A 19212-nucleotide genomic window follows, 5' to 3' on the forward strand; every position below is an offset into this window, starting at 1 on the left:
CATTGCCTGGCTGATTGAGGTGGACCCTCGGTTAGCCAGCTGGATAAGATAGTTGTAATTCATGGGTTACACAAAGTAGTTGGTGGGAGCTACGGAATGAATTTTGCAAGTTTATTGAAACGCAAGTAAATTATAATTGCAAAAAACAATTGAGGAGATTGTATCTCGAAATAATGAACATCACAGCCCTCCCCCCCTTTTTTATTCTACCCAGTTGTACTTGGCCAATTACCCCACTCTTCTGAGCCTTCTGAGTCACCCACCCACATCCAGCTTCCCACCCGCAGACACGGCCAATTTTGTCTGTAGGGACGCCCGACCCATCCGGAGGTAACGCGGGGATTCGAACCGGCGATACCCGTATTCGTAGGTTACGGAACAGACCGACTCCCCGATAAACCTTTTTTTTTTTTTGGACCAACAGATGTTGATGAAGCGGTTCTGCATTGATTGGATTTGTGTTTGCATGTCTGTGACTTGGTTTTGCGTTCCAAAATGTGCAGTGTTTTTTTTCTGATCAAACGTTTAGGGGCAGGACTGGGGTGGGGCTTTCAAGGGCCGTGCCTCTGATGGTTTTCTATTGGTCGGATCATGGACTGATTGACGTACCAGTACACCTAGAAATGTCCGGCCGCACAATGTGAGTGGAACGCACTGAAATCGCTGCATCACAGCCACAGCTGATAGTTGGTCATATAACAAAAAGGTGTGTGTGTGGGGGGGGCTTTGAGACCATCATTATTTTGAGATACAATGACCTAATATATTGCCATCACAATTTACTTGTATCTCATTACACTTACAAACTTCATTCCATAGGGGTCACCATGGCCATCCATCTTCCTGACAAATAACAATAAATAATAATAATGATAACATTTATATAGCGCCTTGGAGCACTTTAAATAAACAAAGAGCCTTTCTGGATCTAAACATTGCCATTAAACACAATGGGAGCAGATATACACTGTGTGGCCGATACCTTTTTTTTATTGACTGACGACACCTTTTTCACTGATGCTCTTTCTGTCCTGTAACTGATAATTACGTTGGATATGTGTGCTCTGCTTTTTGTAAGCACCGTATTATCATGCACCAGATTTACTGAACAACAGGTGGTTTCAGTAGGTGCCGTGCTTTAAGAATTCAAGTCTAGATTTCAAGTACAGACTTCACACTGAATCCAGTATTTTCTTGGATTAAGTATCACATCGGTTATCATAGTGCAAATATTTCCTCTCTTTCAGTCAACCACCTGCTTAATATTATTACCTGGGATTCTATCTTCTCCTGCCCCTTATGTTGCATTAGCACATATCAGCCGTGCTCGTGAAGAAGTCATGCAACACAAAAAAAGATCTTTTTTCATGCCAAGAAAGTGGGCTTATGAGGTAAAATGACAATTGTTACACAGTTTAAAACACATGAACTATTTTTTCCACAATTAACAGTGTCTTTTCTACTGATTCATCATTCAAATGTGTCTGTATAGATAGGGTTCAAGTTTCTGAACTCAAAGCCATAATTTCTACTTCTCTGTTCTCCTATAAGTTTGTTTCATTAGGTCTGGAAACCTTGGCCTTGGTCTCACCACTGACCATGGCGATGCCATTTTCATTGATGTTGTTGGCGGCATGGCAGGCGACTGAGCCTCCACACAGCCAGCCCAACTGCTTCACCTCCCTTTTGAAGCTCTTGCTGAAGGTATAGTAGATCAAGGGATTGTATACGGTGGAGCTCTTTGCAAACATGCAGGGCAAGAGGCTGACTTCAGGGGGGATGGTAGCACTGTCACGGTAAAGGGACCACATGCTTACTACACCATAGGGTGCCCAGCAGCCTATAAAGCCAGCACTGATCAGAACAGCGATCTGTAAGAGAACAGGTGAAAGATCAGTGGGAGTGCCACAAGTATTCAGAGTCTACAGCAAAATATGCTACTTGTACATACAACCTACCAACAGCCCAGGAGAAAAAAAGAGTCAATGTGTATTGATGTGTCTAAAAGTGAGAACAGAGGGGTAATTACTAATTAGCCTGCAGATTCTGAGCACACCTTTTAACCGCTTTTTGCAGTTCCATGTGACCACCTAATTAGCATGAGTTGACAATCACAGCTCCAAATTTTCCTATAAGTGAAAGATGCGCACGAGCCTTGAAGTGATGTTCATTCACTAAAATACAGAATATAACAATGAATCCCACCATTAGAAAATATCTCACAGAATCACCTTTTTTGTGTTTTGTAATTGTACATAAAAATTATTACAGCAGTTTGTAAGATTTCCAAAACATAGAACATTTACAATAAAGCACATTTTTGAAACTCAAATATTTCACAAAAACCAAAGTATCTGAAATTTCACTGTATATGAATTTGCTAAGCTTTGCATTGTATAGTAAACTGTAACCATAAAGTTTGTCAGTTAATTTTCCTCTTGAATGTTATACTGCCAGCTCACTTTGAAACAGAGGAGTGTATGAGTTGAGCTTAGTAAATAAGCCAAACTTTAAGATTTCATAACAAATTGATTGTTACATAAGTAGTGATGCATTTCTGACTGCGTATATGAGAGTGGGGGGCTCTTGAAGGCAAGAACAAAACTATTCGAATGCACTTATAATATATTGAACAATCTAAGATGCTATCTAATCGTGCTCATCAAATTACCTGAGTGAATGACCACATGCTAGTTGCCAGTTAGCTAATAGCACGCACAGCAATAGTGCGATGAAAAATATTTCCTCATGTAAACTACTGTAGCTTATTACAGAAGCCCCCAGGGAAAGAGGATTCATTGAATGGTACCAAAGCAACAGCTGCTGTCAAGAGCTCCAATCTACATAAGAGCTTCGATCATGTAAAAGAGAAAGTGAAGAAACTTACTATCAGCAACCTCCGATGCATCCTGACAATATTGGGAATATGATTGCTGTGGCTGAGTGAATTTTTTTGGGCAAGATAAAGCTTGATGGCAATGCCAAAGTAGCAGCAGATTATAATCACAGAGGGCATCACCAGGTTGAAGGAGAACATGGAGATGACGAAAGAGAAGCCCTCATCCTTCATGTTTCCCCAGGCCAGCGAGCAGGATAGGCCAGAAGGCTCTGGGCCGTACCTTCCCCAGCCCAGTATGGGGAGCAAAGCCCAGAGTAAGGCGTACAGCCAGGTCCACAAACATAGGATCTTCACCTTCACCCGACTGATCTTTTCCCCTAGAGAGAGGAAAAGGAAGATTCTGCTTTAAAACATACCAGAATACTGTCCAGGCAAAATGCTGGGGGATCTTTCATCAGGACATTTTTTAAATAATGTCATGATGTTTAGATTTAACACTTATCAGACACCCTCATCTATACTGTCTTGTGTATATCAACAATTGTTCAGTAAACCAGATTCTTTAATTGCCAGCATTACAAACACCAATTAAAATAGAGTTCAAAGACCATAACAACAATGGCAAAATGTAATAGTAAAAAAAGAGAATTCCTCTCCCATGTTATATTTGATCATTTAGGGTTTTGAGACATCAAAACACTAACTCCTATTGAGTCTGAGGTTCTGCTGAACATCTGGAAATTCTCATGTTTGATGTTTTGTTTGATGTGTCTCGGCTTTCGGGTTATATCAAAATTATTTAGGTGTTTCCACATGAAATTCCAACATGTACTACAGTAGTACCAGGGATCATGAAATAGTGCTGTTTTTAGTACCAGCGTTGGTTTTAACAGCGGCATAAAATAATTTCCGCTTACAGTTCACAGTTACCACATACTTAATTAAAGAAAACTCTTGAAATTGATAGTTTCTTTTTAATATCAGAACTAATTTTTATGAATTTCCAGCAATATCCAGCTCTTTGTCTGCAATGTATATGCGGTTTCTAGTATACATATATTAAAAAAGAAAAGAAAAAGTACGCTCTTGTCTACCCAAGATGGTACAGATCCCTCAGGAAAACTCAAGTTTTTACCAACAGCCAGGAATGAACCCGTATTTCTAAAAATGTTCGAAGACAGAGTGGGGAGTTTTCTGAGAGATGGCCAACAAAGCAGCCTTAAAGTAGATAATCTAAGGAGCGCAATCATACTACCATAGCAACAAACCAGCCCATTCAGATCGTCGAATAAACCTCTAATTGCAAACAAAGAAACCATTTAATAAGAGTCTGGAACGGTTCTTTTATTCGCTTGCGCCACAGAACGCTCGCGATTCTACTGACAGTCAGCTAAACGAAACTACTGAGGGGTCTGATCCCAGTAGACTTCTGCAAGAGCAAATAGACCTCATAAATTGGAGGACAAAAAGAAAGTAAAAGATCGCTATGACTGTACTGGTCACTGCAAGTCTAACGAAATAATTCAAAGGGTAAACAAAAATAAAGAATAGTATAAAAACTGGTAGTGAACTTTAAATTTGCCACTAATGGTGTTGGTTCTTCCATAGCATTCACTCCGATGTCTCACTATGGGATACATAACCCTTGCGTTTTCCCAGAAGCACCTACGTCATTATGCCAGCCGGCTGCTGAGTGGCTGGCAGTCACGACGTCTGCGTCAGAGCTACTACTACTACTACTACTACTTTCGGCTGCTCCCGTTAGGGGTCGCCACAGCGGATCATCCGTTTCCATTTCTTCCTGTCTTCTGCATCTTCTTCTCTCACACCAGCCACCTGCATGTCTTCCCTCACCACATCCATAAACCTCCTCTTTGGCCTTCCTCTTTTCCTCTTCCCTGGCAGCTCCATATTCAGCATTCTTCTCCCAATATACCCAGCATCTCTCCTCCATACATGTCCAAGCCATCTCAATCTTAAGAAACTGAACCTGTGTTATATGTACAGGTCAGGTTTTTCTGTTATGATCGGAATCCTGAGAAGTCATTTGAGAGCTGATAGATGGCGAGACACCAGAGTAGCAGTAAGAAGCGGATCTGAACCTCTGCATTATATCAGTACAATCAGTTAAAACACAATTCAGAATCATATTAATATGCCACTAGACAGGCAACAGAAGGCTTGTTTTCACTTCCTAAGCCAAACACTAATTTTCTGAAGCGTACAGTAGAATATAGATCAATGAAAGCATGGAATTCGTTACCACTGCCAATGACTAAATTGACACAATCAAATCAATATTTAAAAACCAAATAAAGAAACACCTTGGAATGTTATATTTGTAAGATGCAAAATACATGGTCATATGTACACATATTACACACACACACACACACACACACACACACACACACACACACACACATACAAGACAGGGTAAGGTGTGGTTCAAACTGAATTCTACTATAGCCTGGATGTTTCAACAGTTTGTACATTGGAATGATTTATGTATGTCTCTTTGCTGTTGGATGATGACTTATGTGTACTGTAAAGTTTAACGTAGGTTTTTACTGTTTTTGTTTGTTTTGTTTTTGTTTTTCTCTGCCTTGTTTTTAAATGTATGTATTAAATGTATTGTTTTTATGTGGACCCCAGTAAGACTAGCGGTGCTTTAGGGCACAGCTAATGGAGATCCCGATAAATAAACAAACAAACAAACAGGCCACCACTTTAAACTGGATCTCTCCCATGCTTACCTGCAGGTGCCAGTTCAGGAGGGCTCTCGCAGTTACCTTGCCATTACCACACATAAGGGCATGTTCCATGACAACCGGCTGCCATTTGAACTAACGTCAGCGCCATCGATCTTCCAAAGAGTAATGGACCAAGTTCTTCAGGGGCTTCTCAATGTGCGCTGTTTTCTGGATGACATTTTAGTGACTGGACGGGATGACGCTGAGCATCTAAAAAACTTGGAGACAATGCTGAGTTGCTTGGAGAACGTTGGCCTCTGGGTGCAGAAGAAAAAGTGTGAGTTTTTCAGGAACTCACTGGAATATCTGGGACACACCATCGATGCCACAGGCCTCCACAAATCCCCAGAAAAACTCAGGGCTATTGCCGAGGCCCCTGTCCCAACGAATGTAAGCCAACTCCGCTCCTTTCTAGGACTGATAAATTATTATGGCAGATTCGTCCTAAACATGGCAACAACACTCAGCCCCCTGCACAAACTACTGCATGCAGGGGCACAGTGGGAGTGGTCCCCAGAGCATGAAAAAGCGTTCTGCTCGACGAAAGAACAGCTCCTCTCTGAGAGTGTTAACTCATTATGACCCCCAACTACCGATCGTACTGGCATGTGATGCCTCGCCGTATGGAGTGGGCATGGTGATTTCTCATATGATGCCTGGTGGTCAAGAGAGGCCCATAGCATTCGCCTCCAGAACCTTGAGCAAAGCTGAGCAAAATTATGCTCAAATTGAATGGCCTTGGGGATCACATTCGGCGTACGCAAATGTTTTGCATATCTGTATGGGCGCCATTTCACCCTTCTCACGGACCACCGGCCACTGATGACAATATTGAGTCCCAGTAAAGCCATCCCATCTATGGCAGCTGGGAGGCTGCAGCGATGGGCCCTTGTATTGGCAGCTCACAACTACACTATCCAATACCGGAGTGCAGCTAAACATGGAAATGTGGATGGCCTCTCACGCCTGCCATTGCAGGTGGATCACAAGGACAAACCAGGTTCTGTGGATCCCGTGCTGTTACACCACCTGGACTCCCTGCCTGTGTGCAGCACAGATATTCGCAAAGAAACAAGGCATGCTCTGGTGCTTTCTCACCTGATGGACATGGTCTTATCAGGACAGTTTCCAGTAGTCAAGGAACGGAACGATGCACTGATGCCCTATTGCTCAAGGAGAGAGGAGCTCACCATGGTTCTAGGGTGCCTTCTGTGGGGCAACCGGGTTATTGTACCCCCAGAAGTTGAGACCACAACTGCTGAAAGAGCTGCATGCGGGGCACCCGGGAGTGGTTAAAATGAAAGCAGTTGCTTGTAACTACTTCTGATGGCCAGGGATTGACGCTCAGATTGAACAGCAGGCCAAAGTGTGTCATTCATGCCAGCACAACCAGAAGTCTCCCGCCCTCTCCCCACTGCACTCGTGGGCGTGGCCGGGCATGCCGTGGCAGAGAATACATGTGAATTTTGCTGGGCTGGTGGAGGGGCATATGTTGCTAGTGGTGGTTGATGCTCACTCGAGGTGGAACTGATGGATTCCACCACAAGCTCAAAGACTGTTCAGGCTTTAAGAGGGTTGTTCAGCCGTCACGGCCTGCCTGAGGTTTTGGTCAGTGACAATTGTCTGCAGTTCACCTCGAGCGATTTTTTGGATTTTCTCAAAGCGAATGGGGTGAAACACGTGCGCTCTGCATCCTTTCACCCAGCCACAAACGGATTGGTAGAACGTTTTGTGCAGACACTTAAGCGGTTGTTGAAAGATTCCAGGGGGCAGACCATGATACGGCATCGACTGGATTCCTTCCTGCTCAGCTATAGAAATGCTCCCCATGCCACAACAAATGAGTCTCCGGCCATGCTCGTCCTTCGCTGTCGACTCCGCTCCCGCTTCAACCTCCTCAAGCCAAGTGTGGCGGCCATGGTGGGCAGGCACAGACAGGCCGGGAGAGTCGCAGGGCCCCATTCACCAAGGACAAAGACTTCACGCCTGGGGACTCTGTTCTGGTGTGTGATTATAGACGGGCGGAGGAGAAGTGGATGCCGGGTGTGATGGTGTCTCAGGTGGGGCCAGTGTCCTACATGGTAGATGTGGGGTCAGGGCTACACTGGAAACACCACACAGCTCAGATGAGGGCCTGTGACCCGGAAATGCTCACGCCTGGAGAGCCACCACAACCCACGTCATTGGAGCAAACAGCTACTGCCCCCACGAAAGATCCACTGCCAATTCCCTCAGCGGGTAGGCAGGATTCCCCCCCCCCCCCGAAAAGTCACTCAGTCCCACAAACGGAGCCAGCAAACTCAGGGCCAACAGAAGTATCGGTTTGAGACTGATGTTCCCCCAGAGACTGTTCCCTCAGAGACTGTTAGGAGGTACCCTACACGGGAAAGAAAATCCCCAGACTGCCTCAATCTGTAATGGACTTTGGGTTAAAGGGGCACCCGCCACACTAGGTTAGTTAGTGAGTTGGGCAGTTTACCACCACTCACCCAGGTTGTGTAACATGTGCAAGTCCTGTTTTTTTAATGCAAGTGATAGTAGGATGTTTTGAGTTATGTTAGCTGTTTTAAAGTATTCCGTGTTGTTCTGCAGGAATATTCGGGTGTTATTCAGGAGATATAAATAGGCGTCCAGGTTTTTCGGGGAACTCCGAGCTAAATAAGTGGGGAGGAGATATGATGTATTTTGTGTTTGTCTGCTCTGGACACTTCCCTAGGCTGCCGTTAGAGGGCGCCACTGTTTATATATTGGTCATCACTGTTTCCGGGTTGTCTTATTCTGCACTCTCTCTGGAATAAAGTCGGATCACAGCACAATGAAAGTCTGCTTCGCTCCTGTTATTTTGTTACGTACTACAAGTTTAGTACAGAGAAGTCGGTGACTTCAATCTGTGAATCTAAGAATGCATAAAAGGCAATGACAAATAAAAGCAGTCTAGGTCTAAAACATTTTCTGCCATTTTTCTGGGGGCATCATGTACTGGTGAGGATGTACAATTATGACCACGGTGGCATATATTTACTACGGTGGCATATATCAACCATCAGGGAGGTCTGCACTCCCAGCAGTTGTACACTGGCACGCAAGCTTTTTTATGGGGCAATGCTCATCTCCTCTCTGTGAGAGCATCGCAGACCTCTTGTCCAAAGGCAATCCCCTTAACACAATGGAAACTGCACCTAGCTGTAGTGGATCAGATTTGGGCACAGTTCGGCCCTGCAGCATTGGACCTGTTAGCCTCGGGGGGGAAACTCACAGTGCCCATTTTTTTTCTCCCTGCACAACCAGAGCACACTGCTTTTGTATCTAGGGTCGTCAATCCATGCTCACCAGTGGATCTGACAGCTTTTCAGCTGCCTCCTTATGGCTCTATGGAGCAGCAGCGGCTGCATAGTATATTGTGCCCAGTTCGTGCTTGGCATCCTTATGTGGAGCAAACTAAGGCCTTCAGGAAAGGGTATCAGTTGTTCGTGTCCTGGGCTAAGCCCCACAGGGGAAGTCCATCACCAAACAAAGACTTTCTCACTGGATAGTAGATGCTATCGCATTGGCCTACTTCAGCTCAGGCCTTCAAGTTTCGGCTGGGTTGTGGGCACATTCTACCAGGGATCTTGCAACCTCTTGGGTCCTGTTTATGGGGGTATCTATCCAGGATATCTGCACTGCAGCTAGTTGGTCATCGCACCCCACAATCACAAAGTTTTATCGGTTGGATGTCATATCTCCAAGCCTTGCTCGTGCGAGCGTGGGCTCCTCAGTGGACTTGCCTCACCTGCACACTTCTGCGTGGGGGGCTGGCAGTCAGTCTTTGAGATAAGTTTGTCTGGCAATACGGGAGTCTTCATATCCCATAGCAAGACATAGAAACGAATGCTATGAAAGAGAACTTTAAATTACTCTCATAACCCTGGTTCTCTGAGTAGGATGAGTGAGATACCTCACCAGACCACCCTTCTTGCCATCCATCCATTACCCAAACCGCTTATCCTGCTGTCAGGGTCGTGGGGATGCTGGAGCCTATCCAAGCAGTCACTGGGCGGCAGGCAGGAAGACACCCTGGACAGACCGCCAGAACATCACAGGGCTCTCCTTCCTTGCCCCTGGGGTGAATGAGAAGAGGGGTGCTTGTTTTGATCAGATATAGGGCCCTAAAGCAGATGTCATGACTGCAGCGTATCCCATAGTGAAACATCTCAAGCATGCTGCTCAGAGAACCGAGGTTACGAGAGTAACCTAAAGATTTAATACATTCAGGATGAGCTACAAACGACTCTGCAGGGTTAAAATTCTGCAAAAATGTTTGTGAATGAATGCATTTATAAAATAAACTATTGTAAGATGTTAAAGACTTTGTGGATTTTTTTTGTTAATTAATCCTTAATCCTTACTGATGAGAAAATTGGCAAAATATATTTTTTCTGCACCCCCCGCCCCCCACTATTCTCTTTTAGCTTCTCCCTGGTATTCTATGACTTGGTATCACCCATGCAGTATCATTCAGGTTAGGATTTTGCAGAAATGTGATCAACAGAGATGCAAGAAAAATGTGCTCTATCACCTTTAACATAAACAAATCAATCTTTTGATAAATTTTTTTTAACTGTTTCAGATATTTCTTGCTATTCTGGGTTGTCAGGTGGCTAAAAACATGATTCAGACATGTTATTGTTTCTCTCTCTATTGAACCAGTGCAAAAACATATATTTTACAATATAGTGTTAAGCAATCAGCATGTTCTCTACACAGTATTTAACGTTAGCAACTCAACTGAAAACCTACAGTGCATAACTAAGCATACTTTCAAAAACGAATTTAAGACAATGATCCTACATCGTTCTGTTCACAACAAAGTCCCACAGCAGATATGCTTTGAGACCTTGTTGTTAGATTGTCTTGAACTACTCCTTGTTGTAAATACTTACTAGGAGACAGCAGACTGAAGGAAACAAAGAAGCGCACTATAGCTATAACTGTCAGGTTCATGATGCTGGCCACTCCAAAGAAGAATCCAGCCAAGCCATAGTAAACACAGGTAGTATCTCCCCCGAGCCAGTGATGGCTCCAGGCTGAGGCTACAGCCAGAGGGTACATGGTGACAGCTGCTCCTAGGTCCGTCACTGCCAGATTCACACTCAGAAGCTCTGGTGGCTTCATGCTTGATGACCTCTTGAATGCCATAATCAGGACCAGCAGGTTTCCTATGATGGACAACACCGCTGAAAAATGTGAAGGAAAAATAATACATGAATAAATACCAAAATAAATAAATTTGAAAATTAATCAATTAATAGATAAAATGCAAAATTAAATAGGAAAGAAAATAAATAAGGGGATTAATACAAAGGTAAATAAACACAGATGGAGAGGAAGGGTAAAAAGGGAGATGGCGGTGGTGAGGAGTTTGGAAGGAAAGAGACAAGAAGGTAAAGCATAACATAAACTAGCTGTAGCAAAATGTCAGAGATTTACATTACACCCTTGTGGTAAGTACTTTGAATCTGGACATTTGGTATGCAAATATAAACCCTTTGAATAAGTAAAGTTGCCGATTCCATGGCAGAGGAGAAGGATCTGTTCTGGATCCAATTAAATTTCCACTCTCAATTGTGTGTTGAAGGCTGGATATCTCCTGTTTGCATTCTGAACAAATGTCACAATATCACTGATTTGATATGGAATCAGTCACCAGCGCAAGGATTGCCAGCACATGTTATGGAAATAACATTGTCCTGATGAGCCATCTCATGATCTTTTTGTTTCATTAATTTTGATGCCTTTGTTTACAACACAGCAGGAAGGAATCGTCTGTGTTTCATTTTCAGTTTAATTTCTCTACAAGGTGCTCAAAATGTGGTCTGACGAAGAGGAAGCCAATCATTTCATTAGAATGTTGCTATTTAATCATTTATCACTTAATCGAGATAGACATTTACCAATACACTCCATCTCATGTAACAAGTTGTCAAGGATAGCACCTATATAATAACTCAGCTTGGATGTTAGAGAAAAAAAAAGAGAAGCGAGAGCAAGTTTGTCATTTAGGTTATCAGATGGACCTCTCCTATTACATGGTAATGGGGCAGCTGACTGCATTGGTTTAAAGAAGCCTCAGAAACGAAAATCTACCAATACTCAAGAGCTGGTGGACCTGGCTTCAAATGGCCCGCTCAGTAGTATAACATGGACAGATAGATGAAGAGCTAGACAAAGACAAATAGAGAGACAATTCAATCATACATACATCCATGCAGACATATCTAGAAACAGAAATATTAGTAACGATGATGGATTTTTTAAAATCCCAAATTATTATGTACTTAAATTTCCTGTTTTGTTTTGTTTTGTCCCCCCCCCCCACTTTTTCTTCCTAAATGTATCCGGCCAATTACCCCACTCTTCCGGGCCGTCCCGGTCGCTCTGCCGATCCGGGGAGGGCTGCAGATTACTGAACGCCTCATCCGATACATGTGGAGTCGCCAGCCGCTTCTTTTCACCTGACAGTGAGGAGTTTCGCCGGTGGAAAGTAGCGCATGGGAGGATCACGCTATTCCTCCCACGGGACCAGAACAATAATTTATTTAGAGGTTAAAAATGTATCACTGCAGTTGCTTCAACAAAGAGTTACAGGATAGATGTGGCAATGTGTTGGAGAGCCGATCAACATCAGATGGTTCCTGCGGTCATCGGCACATCCGGAGAGAGCTGGCCAGAGAAACTGCAAGATGCTCGCTTGATACCCCCATCCCCCATCGAGAGGCTGACAAATGGCTGAAGAGAGGTGTGTTGACATGGAGAATGTGGGGAAGAGGTCATAATGGAGAACACCAGAGAGACTAACTGGATGTTTGGAGGATAATTAGAGGTGGGGGGCTGTCAAAGATAGCGCGAGATAGATAGATAGATAGATAGATAGATAGATAGATAGATAGATAGATAGATAGATAGATAGATAGATAGATAGATAGATAGATAGATAGATAGATAGATAGATAGATAGATAGATAGATAGATAGATAGAGAGATAGATAAATAACTACTTCTCAAACTAACATATGTATAACTATGGAGAAAAGCTCCAACAAAGAATTACTCCTACTGTATCCAAAGAAGTAAAACACAGGAGGTAGATTTTAGATTATGTTGAAGCATGCATAATAACCATAAAGAGGTCAGCATGTCTTATCTTATCTTGCGTTTCCATCTGTTCAGCAATTCCAAATTTAGATTTTTTCCTTTTTGCATTCTTAAACTACTGCAAAGCTAGACATACTTTTGAGACAAGACAGGTTTGATGCATTATCCTTTCCAAAAACCAACCCTATAAAGCAAGCAATTGGCTAACAATCCATAACTAATATGCTAGCCAAACAATGATATATGGACACAGCAATGGCGTTACTACACCTAATACAGGATGAACAAGGTGAAGTGTGGATTTTAGAAATTCTTCTATTGGATTTGGAGGCCTTGCATGAAACAATCTAATCCTACACTGGATATATATCTTTGTACATGCTCTGATCTGCTGAGATCAACATCCTAGTTTCACCAAGAATCTGAGGTTGGTCGAGTTTTTTTGTACAGTATATCTACGTGCACTTGCCTTAACACTCTTTTCCTTTTGTGGTCTCCAATATGAATACACAGTGTTCAAGATCATTGATCAATTTCCTTTCTTAGATATGTTGTTTTGTGCTTTAAACTACAATCCTGAAAATTTGCATGCAAACAGATGTCATTTTTGATACTTTCCGATGCTGATTTATTTAAGACAAAAGCTAATCCAGGAATATCCAAATAATGAACACTTTTGGGGTTCTGTTGGGTAGGACTTTTTCCACACAAACTGATTCTGGGCATAGCGTTCAATGTCTTCACTATACCAGACAAATGTGGAAAAACAAGGCAGGTAGCAGATCTTGGGTATTTTTGCTTACAAGCAGATGTTTTGTTCGGGGGAGGAAAGTGTGCCGCAACAACGGCACTGGTGACTGTTTCAATTCCTATGTAAAACTGTATTTGGTACTGTCCAACACCAAACTAAATACTCGTATAAACATAGGAGACAGACAGCAAGTTGAACAAAATCTCTAATCTTCAGAATTGTAGGCTTAAACATATATGTTATAATGAAGACATACCATGGGTATTTCTCTTGCTAGCTGATGTACCTTTGAGCAAGGCACTTAACCCCCAAACCAACTGCTCCAGTGGTGCTGCACGGTGGCCACCAGTGAAGACTGGTTGTACTGGGCAGGTGTGAATGTGTAGCAGGGCATTGCTGAAAAAGCACACGTGCTCAGCATACAACTCTGGGCAAATAAGTAAAAAAAAAATATATATATATATATATATATATTTAATTCTTTCTCTCCAAACTCTCAAAATGGGATTTTTCCCCCTGAACCTAATCTGTCTGTGCAAACACGCAGCTCATGGGGAACACTATAGATAGATAGCTCCCTCAGGCTACAGATACAGGACCCTCAAGTTGCAGAAGGGCCCGCTTCTGCGAAGGTTTTGTCCCTCTGACAAACATGCATTAATTAACTCCCTCTGACAGAATTGGTGTTTGGAAATGTTGCCAATGTCTGTGTGTTTGTAATTTATGTTTGTACTTCTGTGGTCTCTGTATGCAGGGAATGTTGTTTTATATTGTCTCATGTGGAAAAATATTCACTGCAGTTGACTATGAAAAAAGAATGTCCTCTTGAGGACAATAAACTACCTACTAACAAACGACCCTTCCTATGATTATCTGGTGAGTAACAGGCAAGAATTATTACTCTCAAATTTTAATGTGTTATTAATTTAGTATTTCCAGGTTGTCCATGACACAAACCACGGACTCCAGTCTTGGTTCCTCGGACTCTAGCATAGCCTTGTAGTCAAGACCACTCAAAACAAAACCAAGTCTTTAGGAGGTCAAGTCCATGTCAAGTCCAAGACTGTGAGGTGGCGAATCTAACTCAAGACAGATGGGGACAAAGCTTCTGTAAAGACTGACAACAGAGCCGTGCAAGTCCAATTAAACAGCATGACTGTAGCTGCAGTTATCTAGACTTAGACTGCTTTTATTTGTCATTGCCGTATATGCATGTCTCATACATACAAGAGAATGAAATTATGTTTCACATGGACCACAGTGCCACATAAAAACAAATATCATGCAATGGATATTAAAAACAAAACTACTACTACTACTACTATTACTACTACTGCTACTACTTTAGGCTGCTTCCATTAGGGGTCGCCACAGCGGATCATCCATTTCCATCTCTTTCTGTGCTCTGCATCGTCCTCTGTCACACCAGCCACCTGCATGTCCTCTCTCACCACATCCATAAACCTCCTCTTTGGTCTTCCTCCTTTCCTCTTCCCTGGCAGCTCCATATTCAGCATCCTTCTCCCAATATACCCAGCATCTCTCCTCCACACATGTCCAAGCCATCTCAATCTTGCCTCTCTTGCTTTGTCTCTAATCCATGCAACCTGAACTTTCCCTCTAATATACTCATTCCTAATCCTGTCCTTCTTCGTTACTCCCAGTGAAAATCTTAGCATCTTCAACTCTGCCACCTCCAGCTCCGCCTCCTGTCTTTTCATCAGTGCCACTGTCTTCAAACCATATAACATAGCTGGTCTCACAACCATCTTGTAAACCTTCCCTTTAACTCTTGCTGGTACCCTTCTGTTGCAAATCACTTCTGACACTCTTCTCCACCCACTCCACCCTGCCTGCACTCTCCTCTTCACCTCTCTTCTGCACTCCCCGTTACTTTGAACAGTTGACCCCAAGTATTTAAACTCATATGTCTTTGTCACCTCTACTCCTTGCATCCTCACCATTCCACTGTCCTCCCTCTCACTCACGCATATGTATTCTGTCTTGCTTCTATTGACTTTCATTCCTCTTCTCTCCAGTGCATACCTCCACCTCTCCAGGCTCTCCTCAACCTGCACCCTACTCTCGCTACAGATCACAGTGTCATATGCAAACATCATCGTCCATGGAGACTCCTGCGTAATCTCGTCCGTCAACCTGTCCATCAACATTGCAAACAAGAAAGGGCTCAGAGCCGATCCTTGATGTAATCCCAACTCCACCTTGAACCCATCTGCCATTCCAACCCCACACGTCACCACTGTCACACTTCCCTCATACATATCCTGCACCACTCCTACATACTTCTCTACAACTCCCGGCTTCCTCATACAATACCACACCTCCTCACTCAGCACCCTGTCATATGCTTTCTCTAAGTCCACAAAGACACAATGTAACTACCTCCTTCTGTCCTTCTCTATACTTCTCCATCAACATTTAAAGCAAACATGGTATCTGTGGTGCTCTTTCGTGGCATGAAACCATGTTGCTGCTCGTTAATCATCACCTCTCCTCTTAACCTAGCTTCTATTACTCTTTCCCATAGCTTTATGCTGTGGCTGATCAACTTTATACCTCTGTAATTGCTACAGCTCTGCACATCGCCCTGATTCTTGAAAATCGGTACCAGTATGCTTCTTCTCCACTCCTCAGGTATCCTCTCACTTTCTAAGATTGTGTTAAACAATCTAGTTAAAAACCCCACTGCCATCTCTCCTAAACATCTCCAAGCCTCCACAGGTATGTCATCTGGACCAACTGCCTTTCCACTCTTCATCCTCTTCATAGCTGCCCTCACTTCCTCCTTGCTAATCCACCGTACTTCCTGATTCACTATATCAAAAACCATAAGTGTATTTAAAAACAAAAATCACTTCACAGACCTAAACATCACAAGCACACCTGACACGGACAGTGAGTAAGAAGGTCAAAAAGTCATTTTATGGAAGGTTTATGTATTATTGGGCTGGGTGTTTGTTCTGGGCAAATTCCCCCGGCTGCCGCCGGAGGGCGACAATGTTATTTTCATACTAGACTCACAAGTCAGTCGCTATACGATTGTCTGGTATCGCGAGACTATTTTCATACTTTTCATTTTGCTGTAGCCCCCCCCCCCATCGGTCTGATTAAAGTATGTCAAAATATCGCCTCACTCCCTTTATTATTTTGACGTTATGTTAGGGTAGTACAGTAACGTCAGTACTTCCACATGGTGAACGTAATAAACTGATGACGAGCACGGTATACCCGCTTGGGTGGCGAGGAATCCGTGCTAGTTTGTGGCGGCTAGCACTAGCGTTGCTGGCGGCGGTGCCGGCCTGTCGGCGGATACACGCAGAGATGACGGGGATCGTCGGTCATATTGATGCCTTCGATGAGTCGATGGAGCGGTGGTCGATGTGTGGAGAGGTTTGAAGATTTCGTGCTGGCAAATGGAATTTAGGGTGAGAAGAAGCTCCCAGTTTTTCTCAGTGTGCAGTGTGCCTCTGTTGCCCAGTTTAATTGCCCCAGATATGCCAGGAGAGAACATTTACGACCAGACTGGAAGTGCTACAAGCCCATTTCTCCCCGAAGCCCATTGTGATTGCTGAAAGATATCGCTTAAACAAAAGAAATCCAGCGGAGGGGAGACAGTAGCACAGTATACTGCGGATCTGAAAAAACTGTCAAGACAACTGAGTTTGGGGATTATCTCCAGGATGCGCTGAGTGACAGTTTGTCTGCGGCCCCAACAGCGAGTCCATCCAGAAGAGACTACTAACAGAGGGTGCCCTAACCCGGTGTTTCCCAATCCCCAACCCAGTCCTCAAGGACCCCCTCTCCTTAACCTACCAGAAAACGGTGGAAATCGCCACCTCTATGGAGACGCTGCGGTAAGAAAGGCCACATTTCACGCACATGCAAAGAGAGAAAGCGGGGAAATAAAGCAGGAAACTCGGTGAGGGGGAAAAAAAGGAGTTGAATGAAAGGAAAATTCAAGGAGACAGGTTAATAAACTGGACACTAGTGCTAAGCTGAGTGATACTAATACGACAGACTCAGACGCTAAATTAGCCCCGCAGAAGGCAGATGTAGCTAATGATGGGACATGGAGAGAAAGGGTCATTCAGTAGTACAATCCAGCCTCTTCAGTAATCTGGGTCAGGCCAAAAATAGAGGGGCAAACAACAGAGATGGAACTAGACACTGGGGCAGCAGTCTCCCTTATTTCAGAGAAGCTGTACAAGGCAAAATTCAGCCACATTCATCTGCGCCACACCCACATCCTGCTGAAAACATATTCAGGTGAAGTGATCGCCCCAGTAGGTGTCATGAAGGTTTGGGTCCAGAAAAAATACAAAGAGCACGACTCCTCCCATATGTGGTGAAAGGTAAGGCACAGTTACTGAAAGAGCTACATGCGGGGCACCTGGGTATGGTTAAAATTAAAGCTATTGGTTTTAGTTAAATCTGGTGGCTGGGGATTGACGCTCAGATTGAACAGCAGGCCAAAGGGTGTCATTCATGTCAACGCAACCAGAAGTCTCCCAGTCTCTCCCCACTGCACTCATGGCCGGGAACGCCATGACAAAGAATACATGTGGATTTTGCTGGTCCTGTAGAGGGACATATGTTTCTGGTTGTGGTGGATGCCCACTCTAAGTGGCCAGAAATGCAATTGATGGAATCCACCACAACCTCGTAAGACTTATCAGGCTCAGAGGACTTTGTTCAGCCATCATGGTTTGCCTGAAGTGTTGGTCAGTAATAACGGTTTGCAACTCACTTCGGGTGATTTTGTGGCTTTTCTCAAAGTGAATGGAGTGAAATACATGTGCTCTGCACCCTTTCACCCAGCCGCAAATGGTCTGGCGGAATGTTTTATGCAGACACTGAATGTCTGTTGAAAGCTTCCAGGGGGTTTACCACAGTGCAACATAGACTGGATTCATTCCTGCTCAGCTACAGAAATACTCCTCACGCGACAACTAATGAGTCTTCTGCCACGCTCTTCCTCTGCTGTCGGCTCTGCTCCGGCTTCAACCTTCTCAAACCATGTGTGGTGGCTGTGGTGGATCAGGTACAGGCAGACCAGCAGGGTCGCAGGGCTCCATTCGTTCCCCAACTGCATGGGGACTCTGCTGGTCCATGATTATAGGTGAGGGGAGGAGAGGTGGATGCCAGGTTTGGTGGTATCTCAGGAGGGGCCAGTGTTTTATACGGATGATATTGGCTCAGCACTACACTGGAAACGTCACACAGACCAGATGCGAACTTGTGACTCGGAAATATTCGCGCCCAGAGAGCCACCACAACTTTCCTTATTGGGTCAAAAAGCTTCTGCCCCCATGAAAGACCCGGTGACTATTCCCCCAGCAGGTGGGAAGGATTCCCCCCAGAAATTTCCCCCAAATCGAGGCATCCAACCCAGGACCAACAGAAATAGCAGTGGAGGCTGATGCTCCTCCAGAGACTAGTAGGAGGTGCCATTCGTGGGTCATCAAGTCCCTGACTACTTAATGGCCCTTTGGTAAGGGTCACTCACCCCACCAGTTTAGTTAGTGAGTCTTGTCTCTGTGGCGGGGATTGCAATTTAAATAAGTGGGAAAGATACAGTATGTGTTGTATTGGGCTGGATGTTTGTTCTGGGCAAATTCCCCTGGCTGCCCCCTGAGGGTGACCGTGTTATTTTCATACTGTTCATTTCGTTGTGTTCGCTCACTCCCCTGGTCTGATAAAAGGGGACACTGCAG

At 44.0% G+C, this 19212-nt stretch overlaps 1 protein-coding gene across 1 annotated transcript in view; it reads right to left on the reverse strand.

The window, feature by feature from the left end:
* Nucleotides 1–1544: 1544 nt before the first annotated feature.
* The window catches only part of LOC130124842 (opsin-5-like), a 33416-nt gene continuing 15748 nt past the window's right edge, over nucleotides 1545–19212 (reverse strand). The window contains exons 2-4 of the mRNA XM_056294190.1: nucleotides 10515–10808; nucleotides 2888–3216; nucleotides 1545–1871 (exon numbers count right to left, since the gene is read on the reverse strand). Of these exons, the coding sequence (XP_056150165.1) occupies nucleotides 1545–1871; nucleotides 2888–3216; nucleotides 10515–10808 (950 nt within the window). The remainder of the gene's footprint in view (nucleotides 1872–2887; nucleotides 3217–10514; nucleotides 10809–19212) is intronic.

Source organism: Lampris incognitus, chromosome 15 (genome assembly GCF_029633865.1).
Source record: "Lampris incognitus isolate fLamInc1 chromosome 15, fLamInc1.hap2, whole genome shotgun sequence".
Taxonomy (NCBI): domain Eukaryota; kingdom Metazoa; phylum Chordata; class Actinopteri; order Lampriformes; family Lampridae; genus Lampris; species Lampris incognitus.